Source organism: Mya arenaria, chromosome 3, assembly GCF_026914265.1.
Source record: "Mya arenaria isolate MELC-2E11 chromosome 3, ASM2691426v1".
Lineage (NCBI taxonomy): Eukaryota > Metazoa > Mollusca > Bivalvia > Myida > Myidae > Mya > Mya arenaria.
Window position 1 is genome coordinate 89,951,096 of NC_069124.1, and position 26,946 is coordinate 89,978,041.

The 26,946-nt window shown below is 37.4% G+C and overlaps 2 protein-coding genes across 2 annotated transcripts; both read left to right on the forward strand.

Moving 5' to 3' along the window:
• The first annotated feature begins 71 nt into the window (after positions 1-71).
• Positions 72-20,805, forward strand: LOC128226412 (uncharacterized). The gene is made up of 24 exons (XM_052936287.1): positions 72-208; positions 799-912; positions 2,065-2,174; positions 2,806-2,905; positions 3,268-3,901; positions 5,025-5,191; positions 5,802-5,851; positions 5,962-6,102; positions 6,643-6,770; positions 7,275-7,516; positions 7,727-7,954; positions 8,203-8,328; positions 9,033-9,107; positions 9,461-9,585; positions 10,812-10,898; positions 11,666-11,755; positions 11,920-12,027; positions 12,337-12,511; positions 12,800-12,952; positions 13,155-13,240; positions 16,200-16,270; positions 16,492-16,610; positions 16,988-17,120; positions 20,001-20,805. Exons 3-24 carry the CDS (start codon positions 2,139-2,141, stop codon positions 20,080-20,082), a joined length of 3,156 nt encoding a protein of 1,051 aa, XP_052792247.1. The 5' UTR covers positions 72-208; positions 799-912; positions 2,065-2,138; the 3' UTR covers positions 20,083-20,805.
• A 3,902-nt stretch (positions 20,806-24,707) lies between these two features.
• Positions 24,708-25,541, forward strand: LOC128226413 (putative ankyrin repeat protein RBE_0902). Its single transcript, XM_052936288.1, has one exon. The coding sequence runs from the start codon at positions 24,708-24,710 to the stop codon at positions 25,539-25,541; it is 834 nt and encodes a 277-aa protein (XP_052792248.1).
• Positions 25,542-26,946: the final 1,405 nt, after the last annotated feature.

Consider the following 26,946-nt stretch of genomic DNA (forward strand, 5'->3'; position numbering starts at 1 on the left):
TAACCATTACACTACGTCATTTCCGTTTCCGGCTAAGTATAAGAAATCGAAAGTAACTTAAGCTTTTGGTATTTTACATTGTTGCACTTTTGTTTTGCAATGAAATGGTATTCAGTGTTATATAGTTATTAGGTGTATTTTTTACCATTTTGAATAGTGTCTGTGTATGGATAAGTTATCACTATTTTCTGATGTACTACTGTACCTGGTACTGTACAGTTTTGACTGATTTTCTACTTTCGTTTTCTGTTGAACAAGCTGTAGAATAAATAAATACATGTACAGTATATTTCATTTAATTTCATTAACTTTATATGTATAAAGTGGATCAATATGTATCCTATCTTCTGTAAGAACAGATATAGATGCACAAATTCCATGATAATTCTTATGCTGATTAGAATGAGACGTTAATTAACATAATATTATTATACAGTACTGTATGGCTTAACGTAGCCACAATAATGTGCGTTTAGGGAACTTTTTTAACATTTGGATATTCGTTTTGTTCCTTAAACACCACAAGTCGACTGATCCATACCAATGTAAAATATAGTCTTCAACTGTAACTCCACTATACATAACACTTCACTGCTAAATAAACACACAAAAGTCAGACATTAATTATTTTTAGCCAATACCTTTCTCTTATTGTTTAATGAAACACAAATATTTAGTCTAATTAAGATTGACTTCTGTCAACAAAGCATCATCATTTAGGTACCATCTAGCAGTAGCTACAATAATGAGCGATCAGGGATACTTTTTTATTATTTTGACATTTCTTATGGGGTGCAGGACGAAGTGAACCATTTCACAAGTGAACCAGTTCCTAAGTGTACAATTTCAGGACCAAGTGAACCACATATGTATTATATAGTGGATATTGTGTGATGGCACACTGCCTGAAAGGTGATAATAACTAGTAATTATCGCCATTCGAATGCAAGACTTCACAAATTATCCATTAATTACACCCAATTAGGATGCAGTAGGATGTATTGATAATATATTCATTATAAGGATTAAATAATGTCTTATGTATGATCCTAATGAAAAACAAAGGCTATTGATGTAATGAATAAGGTACATAAGGGTTATGGAGAATTTTCATGGGATTGCGTTTTGGGCCCCTATGTTAAAGGTCAAGGTCACTCACAGTTACTAAAATTTGAAAATTGGTTATCACTTAATAATTTTATTAAGGATGGACATATTGTGACCAAACTTGGTGCATAGTAAGAGTTTATGGAGACCTTTCATAGGATTGCGTTTGTGGCCCCTAGGGTCAAGGTCACTGTTATTAAAAATAAAAAAGCAGTCAGAACTGAATAACTTTAATTAGTTTAATTTATGGAGCTCTTTAAAATGGAGCTCTTTCATGGGATTGCTTTGGTTACAAGTATTAAAAAAAATAACCGGTTGGTACTGAATAACTTTAGTTAGGGTTGACATTTTGATCAAACTTAGTATGAAGGAAGAGTATATGGAGGACTTCCATGGGATTGCATTTCAGGCCCCAAGGGTCAAGGTCACTGTTTCTAGAAATAGGAAAAAATAGTTGAAACTAAATCTCACAACAAAGGCTGAAATTTTTCTGTCAATCACTGAAAACTTGGTATTGTCGCCATTCCAGCGATGTTTGTTGATATAATTGAGTAAAATTTACATTGCAAATAACAATTTAAAGTCAAATATCTTATACTGTAGCTATCAAAGTAGTTAAAATAAAAAAGATTCAGATACAACCCTTTTGACATTTGATTTTGAAATGAGAGCAGACTTAAATTTAAAAATGGTTTTAAACAGTGAAATATCATTCTTATTTCATTGATGAATCAATATTTATCATCGAAAGCACATAGGTAAATAAACACATGTCAGTAACTGTGAGTTCAAGCCCCAACACTTTCACTGAGGGCCATGTTCTCTTACCATTCATGGGCTGTCAAAGTGTTCACTAATAATGATTTCTACCTGGGGAATGTAGATAAAAGTGTTTCATATCATCCGATGCTCCAGCTTATAGATCAGAAAAAAATATCAATATGTTAAATTTTATAGTTTCAGGATGAGTCTGTGCCATGACTGATGCAGTGTCACCTGTTATTTGACGGAATACAGCAGAAAGTGTAGATATGGAACATGAAGCTAATAAATCTTTACAACAAATGGTATCCTATAATATTTCTAGTGCTTGCGGTTTTCAGTGTAACATTGAATAGAAGATATATATAGATAAAGAAACTTTGTTTTTGATGTATCACATTGTAATACCTTGATAAACATGCACAAATTCATGGCATTTTAGGCCTGTATTCACAGTGGCTTATGTTTATGCCCTGTTCCTCGTGTCTATAATATGTCTATATAAATCCCTGAAACAGCCTTCAGTTCCATTCAAGAAAGTCATTTTTTTTTCTCCTGGAACCAAAAAGTGTAGGCTACGTATGTGGATGGGGGTTGAGGACAAACCCTGAAGAAAGAATTACACTTTATGAGTATATATCAAAATACATATTCTGGTGTATTCTGTGCATAAATGTTTCCACAGGATTTACATTAAAAGTGCTCTTTGACAGGTTTTTGGGGCACTTCCTGGATCTGCTAATGAACTGTTATGTCTTTGTATTATGTGGAATAAAAACAAACAAAATGGGGAACTGATGCTAAAATTCACACTCAAAAGGATACAGGGAAGTCCCCCGAACCCCCGTCCCCCTTGTTACTCACAATGGTTTATTGAACAAATCTTTATCCATGTTTTCTGATCACCATCATTGTTATTGCATTGACTGTGTGCAGCTTGCTGAGACCAAGGAGAACCTGGAAGACATACAGAGCCTCAACAAGCAGATCCTCGAAGCATTTGATCTACTGGAAGGGAAACACTTCAGTTCTGCAGGTACATGTATACACATTTGCTGCAGTACTTTTATACCATTGTAACAATACAAGATAGAAAAGAAATTTTCCTGGTACAACTATTAAACCCGGTACACTGGCTAATTGTAATTACTTGTTCCTGCAAATTTTGTAGAAAAATCCAAACATTAAAGATTTTGATGTCCTACTCTCTGTATATGTTTGCTTGTCATTTGTTTGCACTTATTTTACCAAATGTGTAATTTTATGATACTGCCGTGTATTAAAAGAAATAAGTAAAAGCTACACACATTCCATTTGTTAAAAATGTAAATTAGGTTAAATTAGATTTCATTCTATGTCATGTTTAATAAAATTATTTTTGTAATGAATTTTTTACAGGGAGAAGGGAGGACAATGCCACCTCTGAGGATCAGCCTGTGAAACATGGTGAACTGGAGAGTGTCCCTGTGCAACACGGTGATCTGAGAAGTACCCATGTGCAACAGGGTAAACCAGATGGGAAACGTCTAGAAACAGATGCACAGGAAAATGAGCCTGGCACAAAGAAAGTCTCCATAGCTCAAACTGTTGACATTGAAAAAGATCTTGCCAAACAAATGACAGATTCAGATAGACAGGTAAAACCCAAAGGAATTCTTAAACAACCGAGTGTTGGTAAAAAGTTTTCCTTTGAATTCATGGAGAGGTTTGATCTAACTGAGGAGCATGTGGTGTATGGCTCAATGTTAAGGAGGCAGAAGGTTGAGTTACATCAAGACAACCGTCTGTGCGAAAGGTTTGACCATCACCCAAATATTGGACATGTGTATGAATTTAAAGAAAAGTTTAAACATACCAATGAGACAAATTCTGCTTCTAGACCTGCACATGATAAGGCCAAAACTGAGACTGATGCAAAGGAGATACCAAGAGCAAGCACTGATTCAGTCCATCTTTCTGAGAGGAAAATTCTGAAAGCCAGACTACAGAAAGATGGCAAGAAGGGCGGTTCCCCACAGCAGGGGTCAGAGAGGTGAGTGCAACTTGCTGGAAAAACATGCAAGCATTTCACATTATTTTATAGGACGGAATATACCTGTCACTCATTGTTTAGCTATACATGTATTTACTTTATAGTTTTGGCATACATGTTTGTCAAAATTATTTGTCCTGTCACAAAGGTTTTTTAGGCAATAGATAATATGCCTAAGGAATCCAGCCCGTAAATATGTGAAAGTTTGATGCCTTGAGATGCGATATTATTTTGCTTGCATTTCGAAGGATTATGTGTTCAAAAAATGAAAATTCTAAGGAATAACAAAACCAAAAATTGGTCTTCAATGATTGCAGGATAGAACGTTATGTTAGATTTTAATCTTTAGAACATATTTCAAACAGTGCTAAATTTATGTGAAATATATTTTTTTTGGCCCTTTTAGAAAAAAACATGAGTCGGTAGGATGGAAAGTAGGTCTGTCGCTACATCAAGTCTTGTCTGCTCAATTAATTGAGAATGGTTAATGAAACTTCATTCTTTTTGGTAGACTGCCTTTCAGCAGTTGATTACACCTTTTGCTTTTTTGGAGACAGTATGTCAAAGGTCACAGTCAAGAGTCTCATGAAAACTTATAATAATAATTATCCGCATAATAACTCTAATGGTTTGACCTAAGGTCATCAAACTTTAGTGGTAGGTTGCCCTGGACAGTAGATGGCCCCTATTGTTTTTTTGGACAGTAGGTCAATGTCATGGGAAACAGTCTAACAAAACGTTTGTTCACACGGTAAGTTGAGAATGGTTTGACCTAGGACCATTGAACAAAAGTGGTTGGTTGCCCTTGTCTAGCATCATTTTTATGAAAATTTGTGAAACAAAGAAAAATTGATTAGATATGAAGGTCCTTGATAACTACCTATTTTTTGAAGAAAATAATAATTTGATTCCAAGTGCACATGCTTTTATTTTCTTAAGGGTAACTGGTATCCTGATACTATTAAATCTCTTACAGATACCCGTATTTATTATAGGTTAATCAGGGTGGTTCTGGATCATGTTACTTTTTACATTTCATAATTGTTATTTTCATTTCTGATTTTCAGTCATGCAATAATGTTAAATTTGATTTGAATAAGCCAGATGTTGTGGTGTGTTGCAGACAAGAGCCTCCTGATGCTAGACAGACCAATATGTCTGCCACAGAGAGCTCAATGCAAAGACAGAAGCCAGAGCAGGCCCAACAACCAAGGACAGAATCATTGACAGTCGAGAAATACAGCTCCCAGCTGCAGCCATTTGGACAAATGACTATGAAAGCAGCTCAAGGTTTGTTTACTTTTAATTTTTCTCAGAATAAAACTCATCTTGAATTTTTTTTAGTTTTTAGCATTACTAAAGATTAAAAAATAAAAGCCTCAGCAATTACTTCATGTTCTGGTTAAGGTTTTGCATGTCAGCACACATAAGGCAATATCTCAGCAACTACTTGATGTATTGCATTGAAACTTAATTCAAGGGTTATCAACCATAACATAGATCTACTTAATTGATAAAGTTAAATAACTCTATCCTTCATAAAGTGCATACTATCGCCCGTTTTTATTCGACTTAAAAATTCTTAAAAGCTTTTGCATGTTAGCCTGCATAAGTCAATATTTCCATCAAGTCTGTATTTCACTGGCTGAATGTTTTGGATAGAAATATTACACAAATCCTTCCTTGCTTCATTCCAATCTAATTCAATTGTGATCCATGCATGTTTTACCAAAACCTTCTATCCTTAAACTCAAAAGCTGCAGAATAGTCGAGCGTGTTGTCTCTGTAACATATCTTGTTATAATTATATCTTCTCTGACTATCAGTTTCTTTTCCATTTGTAGCTATTTCATGTGTGTTAGTGTATGTTTTAAAGTAGTTCATTCCTTTTTGTGTTTAGCAGCTGCTGTAGTGAGCACGGAAACACCAAATTCTCCACAGCAGTTTGTGGTAAGGCCTTTTATTATTTCATCTCCTAACTTAATAGATTAACAAGCCCTGTATGTTTCAGCAAGAGTCAAGGAAGCATAATGAATTTAAATGTTTTTATTCTTTTCCAGTTATCACAACAATTTCATGAGAATATTGTAAAGGAGCTTTGTAAAGACCTTGATCCTGATATGAGACATCATTTAGAAGAGCTTTTGATACAACAAGGAAATAAAATGTATGATGCAGATGGAACTTTCAACATGGAAAAGGTGTGCTTTTTTATTTCTTCTTGCAAATGGTAACAGATACTTTGAAAATACCAATCAAAAGTTTTGTAATTATTGAAGTTTTAAAGAAGTACTCGTAAGAATAGCAGGCAAGTTTCTTGAAATCTCATGAATTATAGTAAACCCTCTTGCTAGGCATCTTTACAAACTCGCATGGTTGGAATCTTAACAAACTATCATTCTTGGAATCATTACAAACTCACATGGTGGGAATCTTTACAAATTATAGTGGTGGGAATTTTAACAAACTATCATTATTGGAACCATTGTAAACTTGTATGATGGGAATCTTAACAAACTATCATGGTGGGAATCTTTACAAACTATCATGATAGGAATCTTAACAAACTATCATGGTGGGAATCTTTACAAACTATCATGGTGGGAATCATTACAAACTATCATGGTGGGAATCTTTACAAACTATCATGATAGGAATCTTAACAAACTATCGTGGTGGGAATCTTAACAAACTATTGTGGTGGAAATCTTAACAAAGTATCATGGTGGAATTCTTTACAGGCCATGCAGGGTTTAAGGGAAAATCAACAAAATCTCACCAAAAGTCTGGAGATGTTGGCTGCGATGGATAAAGGTGTTTTGAGAAAAATGGAAAGTTTGGTTGGCACAGAGATACCTACCTTATCTAGGTCTGTTCATTCATTATTTTTTTTAATTCCTATAATGCTTCCTTAGATAAACATATTCTTTGCATTCATATTCTGATAATTGCAATATCTCTGATACTGTAAAATCTTTGCTTGTGATTGTTGAAATTATATTTTAATGCATTAAAACTTGTGATGTCAATGAAACAAGTGAAGTCAATGACACAGCCAGATTTAAATAAAAGATAATATGTCTGAAGCATGATATTTCTGCATTTAAGTTTTGTTATCCAAGGGTGGCACAGATGTATGAAAACAGTGCTTGAACCGAATGTTTTCATACAATAATGCACACCAAGACTTAAACATTCAATGCTTAAGTGGAAATATTAATTGAAATTTAAACACTAAAACAAGATTGTATTGCAGAATTTGAAAATATATGTAGCTCTCTAATTCATAAATTTGAAACTGTGTTGAAATAACATGTGCATTCCCCCCCCCCCCCCCCTTTGTTGTGATATGGATGTTTTCCTGTTTTACCAGTGAGGGAGAAAAGAGTGGGGAGAGTGATAACAGAAAGGTAGGGCTGGGAGAAGGGACCGAAAGTGGAACAGTTCAACACAGGGAGAGGAATCATACATCAGTCAGAGGTGGAGCAGTTCAACACAGGGAGGTGAATCATACATCAGGTGGAGGTGGAACAGTTCAATATGGGGAGGCGGCTCATACATCAGGCAGAGGTGGAACTGCTCAACATGGGGAGGGGAATCATACATCAGGTAGAGGTCTGCACATGCCTGTATATCTTAGCTTGACGAAGGTGTAATCAGTACTTGAATTCATTTTGTTATGGTAAACTAATTGTCTCAACCCTTGCACCTTGAATTTTCAATGTAATGTTTTGCTTGTTTGATTCTTAGACTGTATCTTATTAATTTTTCAAATAACATTTGCACATGATGCTATTAAATTCATGACTAATCTTTGTTTGATAGGAGCATGTACACCACAAGAGAGACAGGACTCCCCAGAGTCAGAGGAAGTGATAGAGACCGACCCAGCGGTATGGGTGCAATACGCCAACCAGGAGAAGGAGAAGGGGGCCCTTGCTCAGAAAATACGGGAGAATGGCATGGACACCATCATCTGCCTCGATGTATCCGGATCCATGAGGGGACATGCCTGGGATCAAGCTGTAGAGTTTGTACGCCGTTTTGTTGAGTGTAAGTTAGGTTGGATACTGTGCTGGATTATATAGGTCTAGGCATTTGAAAAGATATATAATACATGATTTCATATATTGTTACTCTTCCCTTGATTTAAGTGATGTTGTTTTGATACAGTATTTTCCGTGGTTGTGAAATGGAATATATTTTTTTTGTGTTTTAATGTTTGTGGCACTGTCCTGTTTTGATTTTGTCATGATATTCTGGTTGTAGACATTAGCACAGCAGAATTTGTATGTTTGCAGGCATCCAGAACACGACAGTTATGGACAATGACTTTGAGCACCTGTCACTGGTCACATTCGGGGGTAGCAGCACCCGGGTTCAGCAGCATCTCACCTGTGACTACCTCGAGATCCTCAGAAAACTAGGTAAGATGGTTCAATGAAGTGTGATTCATGTGTTTTCTTTCATGGTTAGAATGGTGTAGTGGTTGTGGGTCCACCAGGGTGACTGTGGTCTAGGTGTGTGGCTCTCACACAAGAGGTGATGGGTCCACCAGGGTGACTGTGGTATAGGTGTTATAGGTGTGTGCCTCTCACCCAAGAGGTGGTGCTTCCACCAAGGTGACTGTGGTATAGGTGTGTGCCTATCACCCAAGAGGTGGTGCTTCAACCAAGGTGATCGTGGTATAAGTGTGTGCTTCTAACCTAAAAGGTGGTGGGTCCACCTGGATGACAGTGGTTTAGTGGAATAGGTGTCTGCCTATCACCCAAGAGGTTGTGGGTCTGAGCCCCACCAGGGTGGGTGTGGTTTAGTGGTATAAGTGTCTGCCTATCACCCTTGAGTTTGTGGGTCTGAGTTCCACCAGGGTGACTGTGGTCTAGTGGTATAGGTGTCTGGGCCCAATAAGGGTACTGGGGCCTAGTGGTATACATGTAGGTGTCTGTCTATCACCCAAGAGGTTGTGGGTTTTATTCCCACTGATCCCCACCATGGTGGATTTTTAATGGCCTCACAAAATGCTTGTTTCTAATAGACTTGAGTGTGATTCTATAAGCTATCAACTTTAGTCACGATGGAGCTGAAAAAGATAAGTATATTCTTATACTTAGGAATATGCCTCCTGTTTCAGATGGGTTGAAGCCCTCAGGCCCCTCCCCCTTGCTGGCAGGATTGTTCATGACAGAGGCTGCCATACTCGGAGCAGGTCAGTCTAGGGATGCACTTCTACATTCTAGTACATAATTTTTATTTCAATCTTACTTTTAAGATTGACTGATCATATTTCAAGTAATGATTTTTTACTAAGTTTCTTTTTGGGAATGTTTCAAACTTTGCCAACTGTAAGGTTACCGGTTTAAGACATGAAAGCATAATATTTTATTTGAAATTTATGTTCATTAAAAAAAAAAGCAACTGTTCTATTTTCTTCAAAATTAGAAAAAAGATATATGTGTGTACTAATGTATATACTTTTAAAGCTTATCTATCCAAATATTATGCAAGAGACCTGTTTTAACCACATTCTTCCAATTTAGTCCTTGTATGAATGTCTTACAGGACAGAAATACATGGTGAACAAGTACAAGATAATGCCGCGGGTGTTCCTAGTAACAGATGGGAAGGCAACTCCAGCAGGACTGGTGGCTGGACCAGACCAACAACAGATGACCCTCTCATCAGCGGTCAGTAGTGTTACATGCCCATTATTAATTAAGGTTTAATCACCTACCACTGTAAATGTTATTTCACAGAATGACTAGGGTGCTTATAGTTAATCATATTTTTTATCTGTAAAGATAATAATATATATTTATGCTACATGATTATTTGATTATTCTTTGCCTGTTTTGTTATCCCCTCCCCAACAGGAAGGTTACATATTTTGGAAACCAGTATTCGTGAAGGACAATCATCCATGTTGGTGTTTTCTGTCATGGATTCTGGGCAGTCTTAAATGAGCTTCATTACAAATACATCATTGTAGACTAAGTAAGATGAAATAAAGGCTATAATGAAGTATTTATGTTTCTAAAAACTGTGATACTTATCTCTGACTTCTTTGAACTGACTGCTTTTGTTCACCTTGATAAAAACAATTCTCATTGAGTTTCACTGACTGCATGATGACAGTGGAATGTCAGTTGTTATGCTCCCCGAAAAATTTCGGGCCAGCATATACACTGGTTTGTCTGCGTGTTTGTTCATCCTTTATTAGTGTCCACACTATTTCTCAGCAACAACCGGCTTGAATTCAATGATAGATTTACTAACAAGAGGAGATGCTTAGTATCAGCACATTTCAGTTGAATTACCTTTTACAGAGTTATGGTCCTTTTAATTTCTAAATAGGGGGATGTAAGTCCATTCGTGTTCATGCTGTTTCTCGACATTACTGGCTTGCATTCAGATAAACTTTATGGTTAGCTACAAGAGGAGATGAGCACATTCGGCAAGCAGGCTTGGTGATTTTTCACAGAGTTATGGCCCTTTTAATTTCTATGTAGTGTGATAAAGGACCAGACTCTATCGGTGTCTCAGCAACTACCAAATTGGGTTCAATGAAACTTTATGGGAAACTTTACTTACACAGAGTTACGGCTGTTTCAATTTCTATAAAGTGAATTCAATGAATCATTATGGCAGGCTTTACTTACAAGGAGAGATGCACATATTATCAGCACGTTCATGTTTGATAATTGTTCAAAGAGTTATAGCTCTTTAAATTCTGTGAAGTGGGATAAAGGGCCATTTGTACATAGGCTATTTCTCATTCACTTCTGGCTTGAATTCGATGAAACTTTATTGGACTTTTACTTACAAGAGAATATGTGCATAAATTATATCATCATAAGCACAGTTTGTACCCTGTCAGGGAGCATACATCTATATACGGTAATTATTCCTGCAGGAGGTGTGTAACATACTGAAGTTCGCTGAGCAGTTTGTACAACTGGATATACGCTTGTTTCCAGTTCCTGTTGGAGACTTTGATATGGTAGGTAGAAGTTAAAAACAAACAATTGTTATGGGAATGTCACAGTAATGTAGAAGCATTTGGCATCCAAATAAATGCAATATAATTGTTTGTTGAAGGATGTTCAATGATCGTTGAAGAATGTTGTGAAACACCCCAATTGGTGTTAGGTCCAGCTAGAAAGGTCAAGGCCGTAGTTAGCATTTGAATTATTTGGTAATGATGACATAAAGGTAAGGTTGAGAATCATATGAACTAATATATTGTTCCCTTGATCAGTAGATGACTGCTCTTGAATTTGATCATGGTGTGAACGGCCAAGTGACCATAAGCATTTATAAAAAAGACACTGTTTAGGCAATACTTAGATAATAGAAACATGTTTCTTTACCATGGCATAGACTGTATTTATTTTGTGTCAGTATGGTACATGTAAAAGGTAAAATGAAAAGGTCATGTTTAATATTTTTATGCTCAATGCTGTGTTGAAGGTTGATTAGATTCTCAAAACCGTACAATCATATCACACAGAATATTTTTACATGCAGTTACTCTTATAATTTACCTATAATATCAGAAAATATGCCTGTCTTTTCCCGCTTCTATTTTTAAATGTTGATAACATTAAATACTTGCATATAGGCTAAACTCACTGTTTTTGCCTAAGGGCAAATAATAAAAATCTGGTAAGCACTCAAGTGAGAATGTCTTGACAGTGTCATGGTTACCATCATCTTCAGTGACTGCTCTTGTGATTGATTATGAAAGAATCATTGTTGGTATTCCAGAACCTTCTTGAAGAACTTGCCAAAGTGACGAAAGGAGCTATTGTGTCACCTGATGATTGGCGCATCCAGTCTTCTGTCTTCAAAAACTATGTAAGCACTGGTTTTCTTTCCTTGATTTGTGCAGGAATCATAACGATCACTTAGTCATTTTCTGTATAACAAAATAATTGACAATCAAGTAAGAATTTATATATAAATGTTGAAAATATTAAACTAAAAATTAACATAGTACTAATGTGCAGGTGTGATTTCAGAAAACAGCTGCCAAGTTTGGTGGTCTGACTGGTGACCCTGAATTGACCTCAATGCTGATGGGGGGGGATGTCAGATACAGACAGGGTGAGACACCACAGGGGACATTTGTACATTGTTGATGAGATTGTGTACTTCTCTTCCTTAAATCTAGTATTTATATGTAATAAAAATAAAAAGTCTCAAATGATAATGTTTCTATATCCATTATCCAGGGGTGCCTAATTTGATTATCATTAAACTGAATACTGAGACTAGTTGCACATAAATTGAGACTTAGATTCTTACTTTTTTAAAGATCATTGATATGGCTGTTGATCCTCATTCAGGCAAATATTATATTAAGCTATGTTATACTGCTACACTCATTTACTGACTGTTAGCTTCAGCATCATGTTTTGGTTCATTGTCTTGGCCAGGCCCAGTGTGAGGAATTCCTACGGAGTCACAGTCCAGAGGCGGACAGCGACAGTGACTGTGAGGATGACACCCTGCCACCCCTAGGCTCCCGTGTGCAGCGGTGTGTTGGCGAGGCTTCCATCATGGCCAACATTGGCCAGAGTCTGGGAACAGTCACCAAGCACATGGATGATGGTCAGTCTTCATTGACATACTTTTGTATTTCTACAATTTAGACTATTAAGTGTTAAGTGATGTATGTATTACATACTTATGTATTTCTACAAGTAAGACTATTATATATCAAGTGTTGTATGTATCACATACTTTTGTATTTCTACAAGTTATACTATTAAGTATAACATAAAGTCTAGTATGTATCAGTCTTGAGTCTTGCTTGTGACCCTTACAAATTATATCAAGCACCATCACACATAGTGATAAGTATCAGTCGAAATGGGTTTCTGTCTATTGGTGGTATAGGTCATGTGGGTGTGACATGGGACGAGCCAAACAAGGACAGCCCACTGAGGGAGAAAGTACGCTATAGTCCTAGCCAGAGAGACGTGGTCGTTGTCAACACTCCACGCCACCTGCACAATGAGATTATTGCTGTTGGCTGTAGGGTCAGAAGAGGTGTGCATTTCATTGACCAGTGTATTATCTTACATGTCATAGTATTTTCATGTTGTAAAACTAGCAACAGCTGCATGCAATTAAGCAATGGAAAAGTAAAGAATGATATTAATGCTGTAATGATTAGAGCATTAATATCATTCTTTACTTCAATCTCTAGGGAGTTGTCAGTATATTTTGGTTTGTTGTTGCTATTTTGCAGGTGCTGACTGGTGCTACCCTGACCAGGACGGAGGGGCAGGAAACCTTGGTAACGTGTATCATGTCGGATCTAACGGCATAATCAAGGTTACTTCCCCTTACCTTGCAATAGAGATACTTTGCATAAGTTTCGCTATGTCCTTAATGTAATTTCATAGAAGGTAATTGATGATGTTCTATACAAGATTGCCCCGACAGCTCAGTGGAAGAGCATCAGCTTTGGAAGGGGGTTCAAACCATGGGCATTTCATACCAAAGTTGATATAAAAATGTTACTGTTGAACATACCATTTGAAGAGTGAAAACTAGCATATTTGGGATAGCAGCAACTGTCATGTACAGCATATTATATTCAAGAGAAACTGTGCTGATCGTGTGTTTGTGTTGTACGTGAGATGGAACGGTGCTGATCGTGTGTTTGTGTTGTAGGTGAGATGGAATAGTGCTGATCGTGTGTTTGTGTTGTAGGTGAGATGGAACGGTGCTGATCGTGTGTTTGTGTTGTAGGTGAGATGGAATAGTGCTGATCGTGTGTTTGTGTTGTAGGTGAGATGGAACGGTGCTGATCGTGTGTTTGTGTTGTAGGTGAGATGGAATAGTGCTGATTGTGTGTTTGTGTTGTAGGTGAGATGGAATAGTGCTGATCGTGTGTTTGTGTTGTACGTGAGATGGAATAGTGCTGATCGTGTGTTTGTGTTGTAGGTGAGATGGAACTATGCTGATTGTGTGTTTGTAACTGTGTTTGTGTTGTAAGTGAGATGGAATAGTGCTGATCGTGTGTTTGTGTTGTAGGTGAGATGGAATGGTGCTGATCGTGTGTTTGTGTTGTAAGTGAGATGGAATAGTGCTGATCGTGTGTTTGTGTTGTAGGTGAGATGGAATGGTGCTGATCGTGTGTTTGTGTTGTAAGTGAGATGGAACTATGCTGATCGTGTGTTTGTGTTGTAGGTGAGATGGAATAGTGCTGATCGTGTGTTTGGGTTGTAAGTGAGATGGAATAGTGCTGATCGTGTGTTTGTGTTGTAAGTGAGATGGAACTATGCTGATCGTGTGTTTGTGTTGTACGTGAGATGGAATAGTGCTGATCGTGTGTTTGTGTTGTAAGTGAGATGGAACGGTGCTGATTGTGTGTTTGTGTTGTAGGTGAGATGGGACTGTGCTGATCGTGTGTTTGTGTTGTAGGTGAGATGGGACTGTGCTGATCATGTGTTTGTGTTGTAGGTGAGATGGAATAGTGCTGATCGTGTGTTTGTGTTGTAGGTGAGATGGAACAGTGCTGATCGTGTGTTTGTGTTGTAGGTGAGATGGAACGGTGCTGATTGTGTGTTTGTGTTGTAGGTGAGATGGAACGGTGCTGATTGTGTGTTTGTGTTGTAGGTGAGATGGGACTATGCTGATCGTGTGTTTGTGTTGTAGGTGAGATGGAACGGTGCTGATCGTGTGTTTGTGTTGTAAGTGAGATGGAATAGTGCTGATCGTGTGTTTGTGTTGTAGGTGAGATGGAACAGTGCTGGTCGTGTGTTTGTGTTGTAGGTGAGATGGGACAGTGCTGATCGTGTGTTTGTGTTGTAGGTGAGATGGAACAGTGCTGATCGTGTGTTTGTGTTGTAAGTGAGATGGGACTATGCTTCTCGTGTGTTTGTGTTGTAGGTGAGATGGAACGGTGCTGATCGTGTGTTTGTGTTGTAAGTGAGATGGGACTATGCTGATCGTGTGTTTGTATTGTGAGATGGAATAGTGCTGATCGTGTGTTTGTGTTGTAGGTGAGATGGAACAGTGCTAATCGTGTGTTTGTGTTGTAGGTGAGATGGGACTATGCTGATCGTGTGTTTGTGTTTTAGGTGAGATTGGACTATGCTGATCGTGTGTTTGTGTTGTAGGTGAGATGGAACGGTGCTGATCTTGTGTTTGTGTTGTAGGTGAGATGGGACAGTGCTGATCGTGTGTTTGTGTTGTAAGTGAGATGGAACAGTGCTGATCGTGTGTTTGTGTTGTAGGTGAGATGGAATGGTGCTGATCTTGTGTTTGGGTTGTAGGTGAGATGGGACAGTGCTGATCGTGTGTTTGTGTTGTGAGATGGAATAGTGCTGATCGTGTGTTTGTGTTGTAGGTGAGATGGAACAGTGCTGATCGTGTGTTTGTGTTGTAGGTGAGATGGGACTATGCTGATCGTGTGTTTGTGTTTTAGGTGAGATTGGACTATGCTGATCGTGTGTTTGTGTTGTAGGTGAGATGGAACGGTGCTGATCTTGTGTTTGTGTTGTAGGTGAGATGGGACAGTGCTGATCGTGTGTTTGTGTTGTAAGTGAGATGGAACAGTGCTGATCGTGTGTTTGTGTTGTAGGTGAGATGGAATGGTGCTGATCTTGTGTTTGGTTAGTAGGTGAGATGGGACAGTGCTGATCGTGTGTTTGTGTTGTAGGTGAGATGGAACAGTGCTGATCGTGTGTTTGTGTTGTAGGTGAGATGGGACTATGCTGATCGTGTGTTTGTGTTGTAAGTGAGATGGGACTATGCTGATCGTGTGTTTGTGTTGTAGGTGAGATGGAACGGTGCTGATCGTGTGTTTGTGTTGTAGGTGAGATGGAACAGTGCTGATCATGTGTTTGTGTTGTAGGTGAGATGGAACAGTGCTGATCGTGTGTTTGTGTTGTAGGTGAGATGGAATAGTGCTGATCGTGTGTTTGTGTTGTAGGTGAGATGGAACGGTGCTGATCGTGTGTTTGTGTTGTAGGTGAGATGGAATGGCGCTGATCGTGTGTTTGTGTTGTAAGTGAGGTGGAATAGTGCTGATCGTGCGTTTGTGTTGTAAGTGAGATGGAACTATGCTGATCGTGCGTTTGTGTTGTACGTGAGATGGAATAGTGCTGATCGTGTGTTTGTGTTGTAAGTGAGATGGAATGGTGCTGATCGTGTGTTTGTGTTGTAAGTGAGATGGGACTGTGCTGATCGTGTGTTTGTGTTGTAGGTGAGATGGGACTGTGCTGATCGTGTGTTTGTGTTGTAGGTGAGATGGAATAGTGCTGATCGTGTGTTTGTGTTGTAGGTGAGATGGGACTGTGGGTACAAGGACAGGTACAAGTTTGGAGCTGAGGGAAAGTTTGAGCTGGAAGTTGTGTAAGTCGTCTTGTGTCCAATTATCAGTATTCATGATCAGTTACACAAAGGGTTTCTCACTTTAAACATAGTGCTTTGTTAAAGATTTTCCAACCTTTTGTTCTTGAATTATCTGACCAACAGATTTGTTTGTCAAAATAAGCTTGTATAACATTATGTACACTCTACATGGACAAACATATACATGTGTCTAAGTATTGAATAAAACGTTCTTTTGCCAGTACTGAAGACAGGCAGGATGTGTCGGAAGGTGCACCAGTGACACAACAGGATGTGACGGAGGATGAGCGTATTGCACAGCTCAACAAACGCAACCTCACAGACTCAACCATTAACACAGGTGGGCAAAGACGTTCTCATTAATATTCAGGTTTTATGAATATAATTAATTATGTTTTAGTAATGTTGCTCTTGTTTCCAGGTTTGATGATTAAGTCTTATTAGTTCATGCAGATTTCATTGTGTTTATCTTTAAAACGTGTAAATGGGCAAGATAAGTTCAAGTCCATTCCTTCTTTAACTGTACTGTTGAACTTCAGTGTTTTACTGTAGATCAGTCTGAATCCTGTCACATTCTGTACAATTTCACTGACAATAAATATAGGTTTCATATTTTTATATTCAATTGTAACACTTGCATATGATAAGTGATAGTTGTTTTCCAGTTGCTCTGATGTTTGTTCTTTATTCTGTGTGACTGTACAGGTATATTTCTAGGGTCAGGGGCCCAGTGGCACTGGCTTGAGGGGGAAACCTGGAGACCATACCCGGACAGTGTCAGCAAACAGGTGGAGGACAAATACATGGAAAACCCGAGGGGAACTGTCATCATTAACGTCAACGGAAAATCGTATGTAGTCTGGTTTGTTGTAATTTATAATCTTTTCATGATGAGATTTTGTGACAGTGCTTGTCTGCAGAATATCTCGTTTAGTTTAATTGTTTGGTAAATCTCAAAAGTAACTCCAAATTTAAGCCACTTTTATGTTTAAAAATAGTAGTATTATGTCTTATGCAACCATAACTGAAATGTTTAGTATCCGATTATGATAAAACTTGGTTACAGTGCTTGTCGGCATGATATCTTGGACAAGTTTGTGTGGTGGTAAATGGCATCAGTAAATCCAGAGTTATCAACCTTTTTTATGTTAACAAAATACAGTTTTATGTCTTTTGCAATTTTGCAAACAATAACTTCAGTACGATTATCCAATCATGATGAACTTGTCTACAGTTTTTGGGCCCTGATGACTCAGTCACGTTTGAATGTGTGATAAATGGCTTCGGTAACTCAATTTCCTACAAAGTTTTACTCCTTGTACATTAAAATTGGTAATATAATTGACTATAATTGGTAGAATAATTGACTATAATTTGTGCTCCAAACGGGACACGGCCATTTCCATGAACTTCTAGTTAAGATTTAATTGGTATAAGTAATTTCTGGACATCAGTCATAAAGGTTTTTACAAAATGTACCTAGGAATATTAGGTTGAGACCGTTTTAAGGTCATACTTAGGTCAATCTTCACAAAACTATGTCAAAATATCTATCTCTTTAATAACTAAGTTAAGTTTGATAATGAATAAAGACTAGTCCAAAAGTAGGTCAAACCTTTTAGCAATCAAGTGGCCACATTTGTAATCTTCTTGAAACATGGTTAAAATGTTTGTCTCTTCAAAATCAAGTCAAGTTGATAAATTCATATGGGGCCATTGATATTCGTCGTTCAATGTTTTTATGTCCTTTGGTGAATTAGCCAATCCCTGTTATTTCATGTTCAATCAGGATGAGTGTTACATGTCTTGTCAAATCAGAATGAGTGTTATATTTCATGTCCAATCAGAATGAGTGTTATATGTCATGTCCAATCAGAGTGAGTGTTATATTGCATGTCCATTCAGAATGAGTGTTATCATGTGCAATCAGAATGAGTGTTATATGCGACATTTCTCTGTCACATAGAAATATGTGAATCCTGTGCAATGATAACTCGGTTTGAGGAATGGTCTACATGTAGATTTATATGTATTGTAGATGTTGAATTGGGTTTCATACATGTAGTTATGCTTCAAAATATAAATTTTAAAATTGTATGAATACATCTACATTGACATTGACATTCTACAATGTACATCAAACTAACGTTCTTAGATTGTTACGGATGTAGCAACAGTTTACCTATGTTCAACAACATGCTAAGATCTAATTGGTATCATGTTTATCAATAAAGGTGTTAAAATGCAAATAAGTATTATTTCTTTCTCAAACTTTATGGGCCACATGACACATTGGACACATGATCATGTCATATTTCGTTGCTGCCAAATATAGCTGCATGTATGCAATCATGAATTATGACTTCAGTACACGTATACCTGTAGTAACCAGGTGCAATGCCTTTTTTCCACGTAAGGAAGTCTATACATGTATAATTGTCGAAATCCAGTAAGTTAGATGTGTTATTATTTCACCGTTTTCTAAATGATTGACAACAGTTGACCGTACATGTATTTGAAATATGAGTAAGACACTACTTTGGTCCAGTTACGTTTGTTAGATGACTTATTGAGCTTTCAAAATGATTGATCGCCATCATGAATAAGCAAAAGAAAAACACAGCACCTAAAGGTCATGGATAGTTTCCACTGTTATCGGATCCACAGTACTCTCTCCGGAAGTCCGCTTGTATTTTATTCTACTAAAATAATCGAAACTACAAAATAAATGTTAAGATTTAGGCCATGCGATATCAAACAAAAACATCATCGGAACCAGCATCTTGAAGGCCATGCGGTATCGGAACCAGCATCTTGAAGGCCATGCGGTATCGGAACCAGCATCTTGAAGGCCATGCGGTATCGGAACCAGCATCTTGAAGGCCATGCGGTATCGGAACCAGCATCTTGAAGGCCATGCGGTATCAAACAAGAATATCATCGGAACCAGCATCTTGAAGGCAATGCGGTATCAAACAAGAATATCATCGGAACCAGCATCTTGAAGGCCATGCGGTATCAAACAAGAATATCATCGGAACCAGCATCTTGAAGGCAATGCGGTATCGGAACCAGCATCTTGAAGGTCACGCGGTATCGGAACCAGCATCTTGAAGTCAAAGCGATATCAAACAATAACATCATCGGAACCAGCGTCTTGAAGGCCATGCGGTATCGGAACCAGCATCTTGAAGGCCATACGGTATCAAACAATAACATCATATTAAACTATAAATTAACGTAAAGCACTCGGCGACCTGATACAGACACGATAAGACATCACCTGTTGATGAATGAATCTAGCCGAATAACCCCTGCTCGTGTCCGATCTTGCCGGCAGTTTGTTCGTATTTTAACAAAGCAGATAGTATTTGTGTGTTATATTTTATCAGAAAGAATAAAACTATTTGTTGTATAGTTTAACAATACATTGATATTTTTTGTAAGATTAGCAGTCAAGCATTGTAATGCACTTTGATCATGTGTAAATAAACCAGTTACAAATTAGGGTAAACTACTGTGCAACATGTCGCATATTTTCTGTTAAACTGTGCAAAATTTATAACTTCATTGCAGTTTTGTCCTCAACTGCATCCCTAATTGTTTGCCCTTCTGATTGCACTTGCACGTGTATATACAAGTTTACATAAATCTACTTCCTTTTACGTGTACGAAACTTCCGTGCAGGTTAGTTTAGACCAATATCTACGCGTTGTTGTGTATGTTTCAGTTGCCGCGTGTTGTTGTCAAGGATGGAGCAGGTGGACATAGCCACGCGGACCCGCTGTGCGGTGGAGAGGCGCGCTAGCTGACAGCATTGACCCGTGTATACAACCCTACCCTCATCACTGATTCATGGTGCCGCACCATGTCTTGGTATTCCCCGTGACATTGACATGGGGGCGACCACCGCCCGACCAATACTGGAGCGGGCTCGTGTCAAGATTCACACTTGGAAACTGTTGTTACGTACTACTATGATGTGATCTCCTATGACATTGCTAAACATAATACAAATAATATGCCGTGCGTTCATGTGCCACATAAGCAACTCAAACATATCTAAGACTTTATTTATAATTCTTTATCGTTTGAGTCACGCGGGGAAATTTTTGTTTAACTTTTTTTGATTTGTACCAGGAAGCGTGTTTGATAATCAAATCAATGTTCAAACATAGCGAGACTCTTACTGTCAAGTGAACTGATAATATTCATGTCATGAATTATTACGTTTTGACCTTGTACTTAATGTGAGTTTGAATATATTATGTGATGCTGTTTTTGAGCCTGGCTCTCTAGGTGTGTCTCGTGGAGCGATTTACACCAAGGTGGCCAATTCTTCCTCCCCATTTTAGTGATCACCGTAACGCACCTTCATTAATTTGCTAAAATTAATATTGAGTTTCATGATTTATTGATAAAATATATTTGAATGCATTGATTCTATAGGTGTGCCCGTCACAAGATGTGGACATGTTTCAAATATTCACAAAATATGTTTGTCATGTATTAGAGAATATAGCAATATAAACAACGGAATTCGTTCTCGTATTACTGCAGGCATTAAACACTCCTTCATTACTTCAACGATCATGACTAATCAAATATATAAAGAGGAATTTCCGCAACTCATCAAATGAATGTTTTCCATGTATTTTGAAATGCTCGTATATCTATATATGTCGTATATCAATTACCAGTAGATCAATAGTTTTTTTTTTCAAACGGGTATTTGTGAATGGGCAAGACATGAACGGACCAGCCGAATTTCCGGTTATGAAGTAAGCAAAATGATTAAATCTTGCTTATCAACCAATCACTGCCTTTTAAAAAATAATCGCATAATAGCAGGCCTAGTTCTGCTTCCGTCTTTCTGGACAAACTCGAGAGGGAATGATTGGAGGATGGCAGTTGATATAATAAGGCCTCATCGCCATTCCTGTGTCGTGTACTCAAAAACTTTTAACATGTGTTTTTGTATGTGTATGTCTGGTGTCTGTGTGTTTGTCTGCTCGCCAAATGGGTCTGACCAACACACTATAAATCTAACTTTTTCTCAGCGAAACGTATAAGTCTTTTCAAACGAAGATAAAGAGGTTTACCTACTATGACTCATTTTTTAAATTGTACAGACTTATCGACTTACCGATATAGATAAAGTTTGACTGCCGGTATATTTGTCCAATGAAACGGAACAACGAGAAAGTGAACGTGCATAATTGAAGGAACACATACTAAATTCCTAAATATGTTAGAAACATTGAAAGGGAGTAGATGCAACCAGAATGAATTATGTATTATCGTTTTATTAACATCGTCAACGATATAACCAGCGGATTCATTGGAGCCCTCTACATCCCCACCCAAAGAACCAAAGAAGACTAAAAAATAGGGATGCAAACGAATATTCGAATATTCGATCGAACGTTTGGTATTCGAATGTCAAAATAGGTATTCGAATATTCGATGTTTTTGTTGAATTAATAAATTAATTAACTTTTTGCCTACAACTGTCATCTTCGTCTGTCTTGTTTTTACAACGATGGACCCCTAATGCCAGAGGTGTGAACTTGATGACACTATACACGCGTCATATCGGATATATCGCCGGGAACTATAAACAGTCCCCGTAATTTTACATTTACTGGTTGTTAAACAAGTGACATCAAAGACATTCTAATTATTTTGGGTACATTTAAATGGCCATGCCAATTAGGGTTTAAGAGATCGGCCTTTATACCAATGTTTTGTCTTCACTGCTAATCAAGCTTGGCGATATTGCTAAAATCACCTTGATGATATGAAGGACATGTGCTAGTTATGTGCTTTAAACTGTTTTCCAGGTTTTCGATATATCGCTCTTGCGTACAAATTAACTGTATGGTTTAACGTTTAAAGATATATGTCCTGTATTGTTGTACAATACATCAGTCAAAATCGACGTTTTGCCATGGTGTCGTTCTCTATAATTATAGTTCGTAAACATCAATCCCAGAACGAGGATGCAAATCCGGGAAAATACGCAATTACCTGATCTTATTTTGCATTGTTTACAAAAATGAACGCAGAGGAATTGGTATAATTCGGGTTTTTTTATAAAGATATATCGCTTTTTCTTGGGATATATATCTTGAAAATAGGGAAATTCAGAGGCTAATTTGTGGAACAATAAGGGTCCGTCGCGTGTACCGTATACGACACAGAAGGGTAACAGGGCCCCGGCTATTACGTTAGTGAATACTAGTTTACTACAATTCTTAAAGGTTCATTTTGGTATTCGAATATTCGATCGAAAGAATTACCGAATATTCGAATATCAATTTTGCCATTCGTTTGCATCCCTACTAAAAAAAAAAAAAAAAAAAAAAAAACAACAACAACACGTTCCCCCAAGTTTCGACACTCTCATGTCAAATCCTTGAACAACCCCTGGATATAGAAATGTTGAATGGCATTGGTTTACTTACATTCCAATGCAAAATAGTAAACCAGTGTAACAAAGGTCAATACGTTCATATCATTGTAAAATCAAGCAATTTATAATTGGTTAGCAAAAAATCATAATTAACATTATTTCTGTAAGACTTTTTTTGAAGCTAGGAACAGAAACGATTTTCAACAAAATTTGAGACATATTGCTCGTTCGACACTCACTATAAAAAACTTGATTACAGCACTACCTGTGGCCTTAAAGATTGTAAATACGAATATATAGCACGTTACCCGTGTGCATACAAACAAATAGCATTCAACACGTGGACATATACAGCACGCAACTCTTGTACATACAAACATACAGCACGCAACATGTGTACATACAAACATACAGCACGCAACAACACTTGTACATACAAACATACAGCACGCAACATGTGTACATACAAACATACAGCACGCAACAACACTTGTACATACAAACATACAGCACTCAACAACACTTGTACATACAAACATACAGCACGCAACTCTTGTGCATACAAACACACAGCAGGCAACACTTGTACATACAAACATACAGCAGGCAACACTTGTACCTACAGCACTCAACAACACTTGTACATACAAACATATAACACGCAACATTTGTACATACAAACATACAGCACGCAACATTTGTACATACAAACATACAGCACGCAACAATACTTGTACAAACAAAAATACAGACGAAACACTTGTACGTTCAAACATACAACACGCAATAACACTTGTACCTACAAACAAATAGCACGAAACTCTTGTACATACAAACAAATAGCACGCAACTCTTGTACATACAAACATACAGCACTTACATACGTACATTACGTACATACAAACATACAGCACGTACATACGTACATTACGTACATACAAACATACAGCACGTACATTACGTACATACAAACATACAGCACTTACATACGTACATTACGTACATACAAACATACAGCACGTACATACGTACATTACGTACATACAAACATACAGCACGTACATTACGTACATACAAACATACAGCACTTACATACGTACATTACGTACATACAAACATACAGCACTTACATACGTACATTATGTACATACAAACATACAGCACTTACATACGTACATACAAACATACAGCACTTACATACGTACATACAAACATACAGCACTTACATACGTACATTACGTACATACAAACATACAGCACTTACATACGTACATTACGTACATACAAACATACAGCACTTACATACGTACATTACGTACATACAAACATTTCTTATAAAACAACAGATAAAACAAAGTGAGTCTTTAAAATGGGGTTATCAATGATTACGTAGCCAGCAATTCCCATTATGTAAAAGCGCCAAAATATCCCTAATATTTTTTATCTGTACACACATCATAGTTTTTGATTGTCAAATGACAGAAAGACATAATAATGCATTAAAGAATAAACGTGTCTTTTGTGCATTGGCAACTCTTTGTTTTAAATGTCTTTACCATAAAATTAAATTATTTTGTTTGTATTAAATTTGAGACTTTTTGGTTAAAATACAAAATTATGTCGAATCTTATTTTGAAAACATATAATTAGTTCGTTTCACCGCGTCCAATGAAACAGTTCGTGTTTACTTTTATTATATACGTAGAAAAATACACATCGCACATATATGTGTCCGTTTTCCACCCGTATGACGCGATACAACGAATTTGTGAGTCAGTTATTGTGTTTTCAGTGATTTAAACTGGTAAGTATTTAATGGGTTATTAGAACGGTGTTTTTTTTCCAGGAGGTCGTATTCAACGTCCGTATTTTTTCACTCTGTGAAGTTTGAATCTGCCAACAATCGCTCGAGTCGAATACAACACCCCTGATCAAAACACTAGTAAACACAAACAAGATGAACGCGCTGAAAGTGTTGTGAGGCTGTAGGCGGGACAACCGCGACGCATTTACTTTTATAACATGTCATGTCAAAAAGTAGATCTCACGATACCTGATACGGTGCCTGCAGCCTCAAACCTTAAACATGCAGTTGACCTGACGATACCTGATACGGTGCCTGCGGCCTCTAACCTTAAACATGTATTTGACCAGACGATACCTGATACGGTGCCTGCGGCCTCTAACCGTAAACATGTATTTGACCTGACGATACCTGATACGGTGCCTGCGGCCTCAAACCTTAAACATGTATGTGACCTCACGATACCTGATACGGTGCCTGCGGCCTCTAACCGTAAACATGTATTTGACCTCACGATACCTGATACGGTGCCTGCGGCCTCTAACCTTAAACATGTATTTGACCTGACGATACCTGATACGGTGCCTGCGGCCTCAAACCTTAAACATGTATTTGACCTCACGATACCTGATACGGTGCCTGCGGCCTCTAACCTTAAACATGTATTTGACCTGACGATACCTGATACGGTGCCTGCGGCCTCAAACCTTAAACATGTATTTGACCTGATGATACCTGATACGGTGCCTGCGGCCTCAAACCTTAAACATGTATGTGACCTCACGATACCTGATACGGTGCCTGCGGCCTCTAACCTTAAACATGTATGTGACCTCACGATACCTGATACGGTGCCTGCGGCCTCAAACCTTAAACATGTATGTGACCTCACGATACCTGATACGGTGCCTGCGGCCTCAAACCTTAAACATGTATGTGACCTCACGATACCTGATACGGTGCCTGCGGCCTCAAACCTTAAACATGTATGTGAGAAACGTGCGTTTCAGGGCATCCTTCTTATTTACTCGAACCACTGTGGTGTTCGGTAACGTAAATTACACCCTATTAGCATATTACTTTCAGAATATGTATTAAAATATTAACATATCTTAGGGTTTTTACTTTTACACTTATAAAGAAACTTCCGTCATTAAAACATTAAAAAAAAGCTATAGATAGAATGATCAAACCTTTCGGAATGCTTAAGTTAAGCCATCCATCATTAGGCTGCAAAGATGTGTTAGTGCAATTTGACATTTTTTGCGTTGATTATTTTTTGGAATAACACCACAATGACGCTACTGTTACATGTATGATATGATATAATATAGTAATGTGAGGAAATAAAACTAGTTTACTATGATTATATGGCAAATGTTTAGTTAGTTTCTTAATATAATGCCTATATAAAAAACTTCCTGTGAAAACTTTAAAATCATTAAAACTTAACATTTTGTAACTTTTAAATGAAACTACCAGTAGCATGTTTTTGGTGTATTAATTATGGCTTAATTGAACTAGTGTCTAACCCAGATTTAAATTTAGGGTTCATCCCTTTAAATGGCTTAAATACTGCAGGATTAAAGATGGTAAATACTAAAATACTTCGCTTTAAATTGAATAAAACTGATTAAAATGTTGATGTTTTTCTCATGTAAAGGTGCAAGTGTCCGCCTAGAGGTGTTAAAATAGTTTTTATTCCGCTTCGTGCTGTGTATGGTAAACAAGTATGTCTAGTATTGCAATAAAATATTCCCATAATTTATTTAGGCGATGGGTTTTTTACTTGTTTCGAGCCATTTTTAAATATATTTGAACAGAGTAAATAAGTATTAATCAATATGTGATCAGTCTACGTGCGCATTCATTTGCAGAGCAAACAATACAGCAGTCTAAACTGGCTATGTACAATCTTCGAGTATTTTTACTTAAACTATGGATAATAAGCTTATCCAAGCCAGGGCCAGAGTATGACCATCTGGACAACACTAAACGAATTGAAACACTTACACTAATGCATTATGTGAACTATGAAAGGCTGTTGGTTCTATGAACACAGAACAGTATACAGTAGGGATGCAAACGAATGGCAAAATTAATATTCGAATGGTAAGTGGTTTTTTTTTTACAATCGAATATCTGAATACTCGATTTCAAGGATGAATATTTTAGAAGTTGTAGAAAACCAAGATAACTGATAGAAAATTGCATGGAGAACCAAGTCAGCCAAAATCACTGACTGGAACATCTTGCATAATTATGCTGCAAGTTTCTGGCAAGCATATATAGTTCCTGCATGCAGTCGAAAATTGGATAGGATTTCTCGGCATGAACTTCGAGATTGTGTTGGTTCTATGAATTTAATGTTCTTTATTCACCAGTTCGCTCCTGTTTAAAGGTATGACGTCACCATTGCGTCATATGTACTTCCGTTGTGTGGAAAATTCTCAATAA

What these genes read in the sequence shown, in the direction of transcription:
- LOC128226412 (XM_052936287.1), top strand. Translation starts at nt 2,139, where the DNA reads ATGGAACATGAAGCTAATAAATCTTTACAACAAATG. An exon ending in CCACAGCAGGGGTCAGAGAG is followed by an intron (nt 3,902 to 5,024) that starts GTGAGTGCAACT and finishes GGTGTGTTGCAG; the next exon opens with ACAAGAGCCTCCTGATGCTA. An exon ending in AAGTTTGAGCTGGAAGTTGT is followed by an intron (nt 16,271 to 16,491) that starts GTAAGTCGTCTT and finishes TTCTTTTGCCAG; the next exon opens with TACTGAAGACAGGCAGGATG.
- LOC128226413 (XM_052936288.1), top strand. Translation starts at nt 24,708, where the DNA reads ATGTCATGTCAAAAAGTAGATCTCACGATACCTGATACGGTGCCTGCA.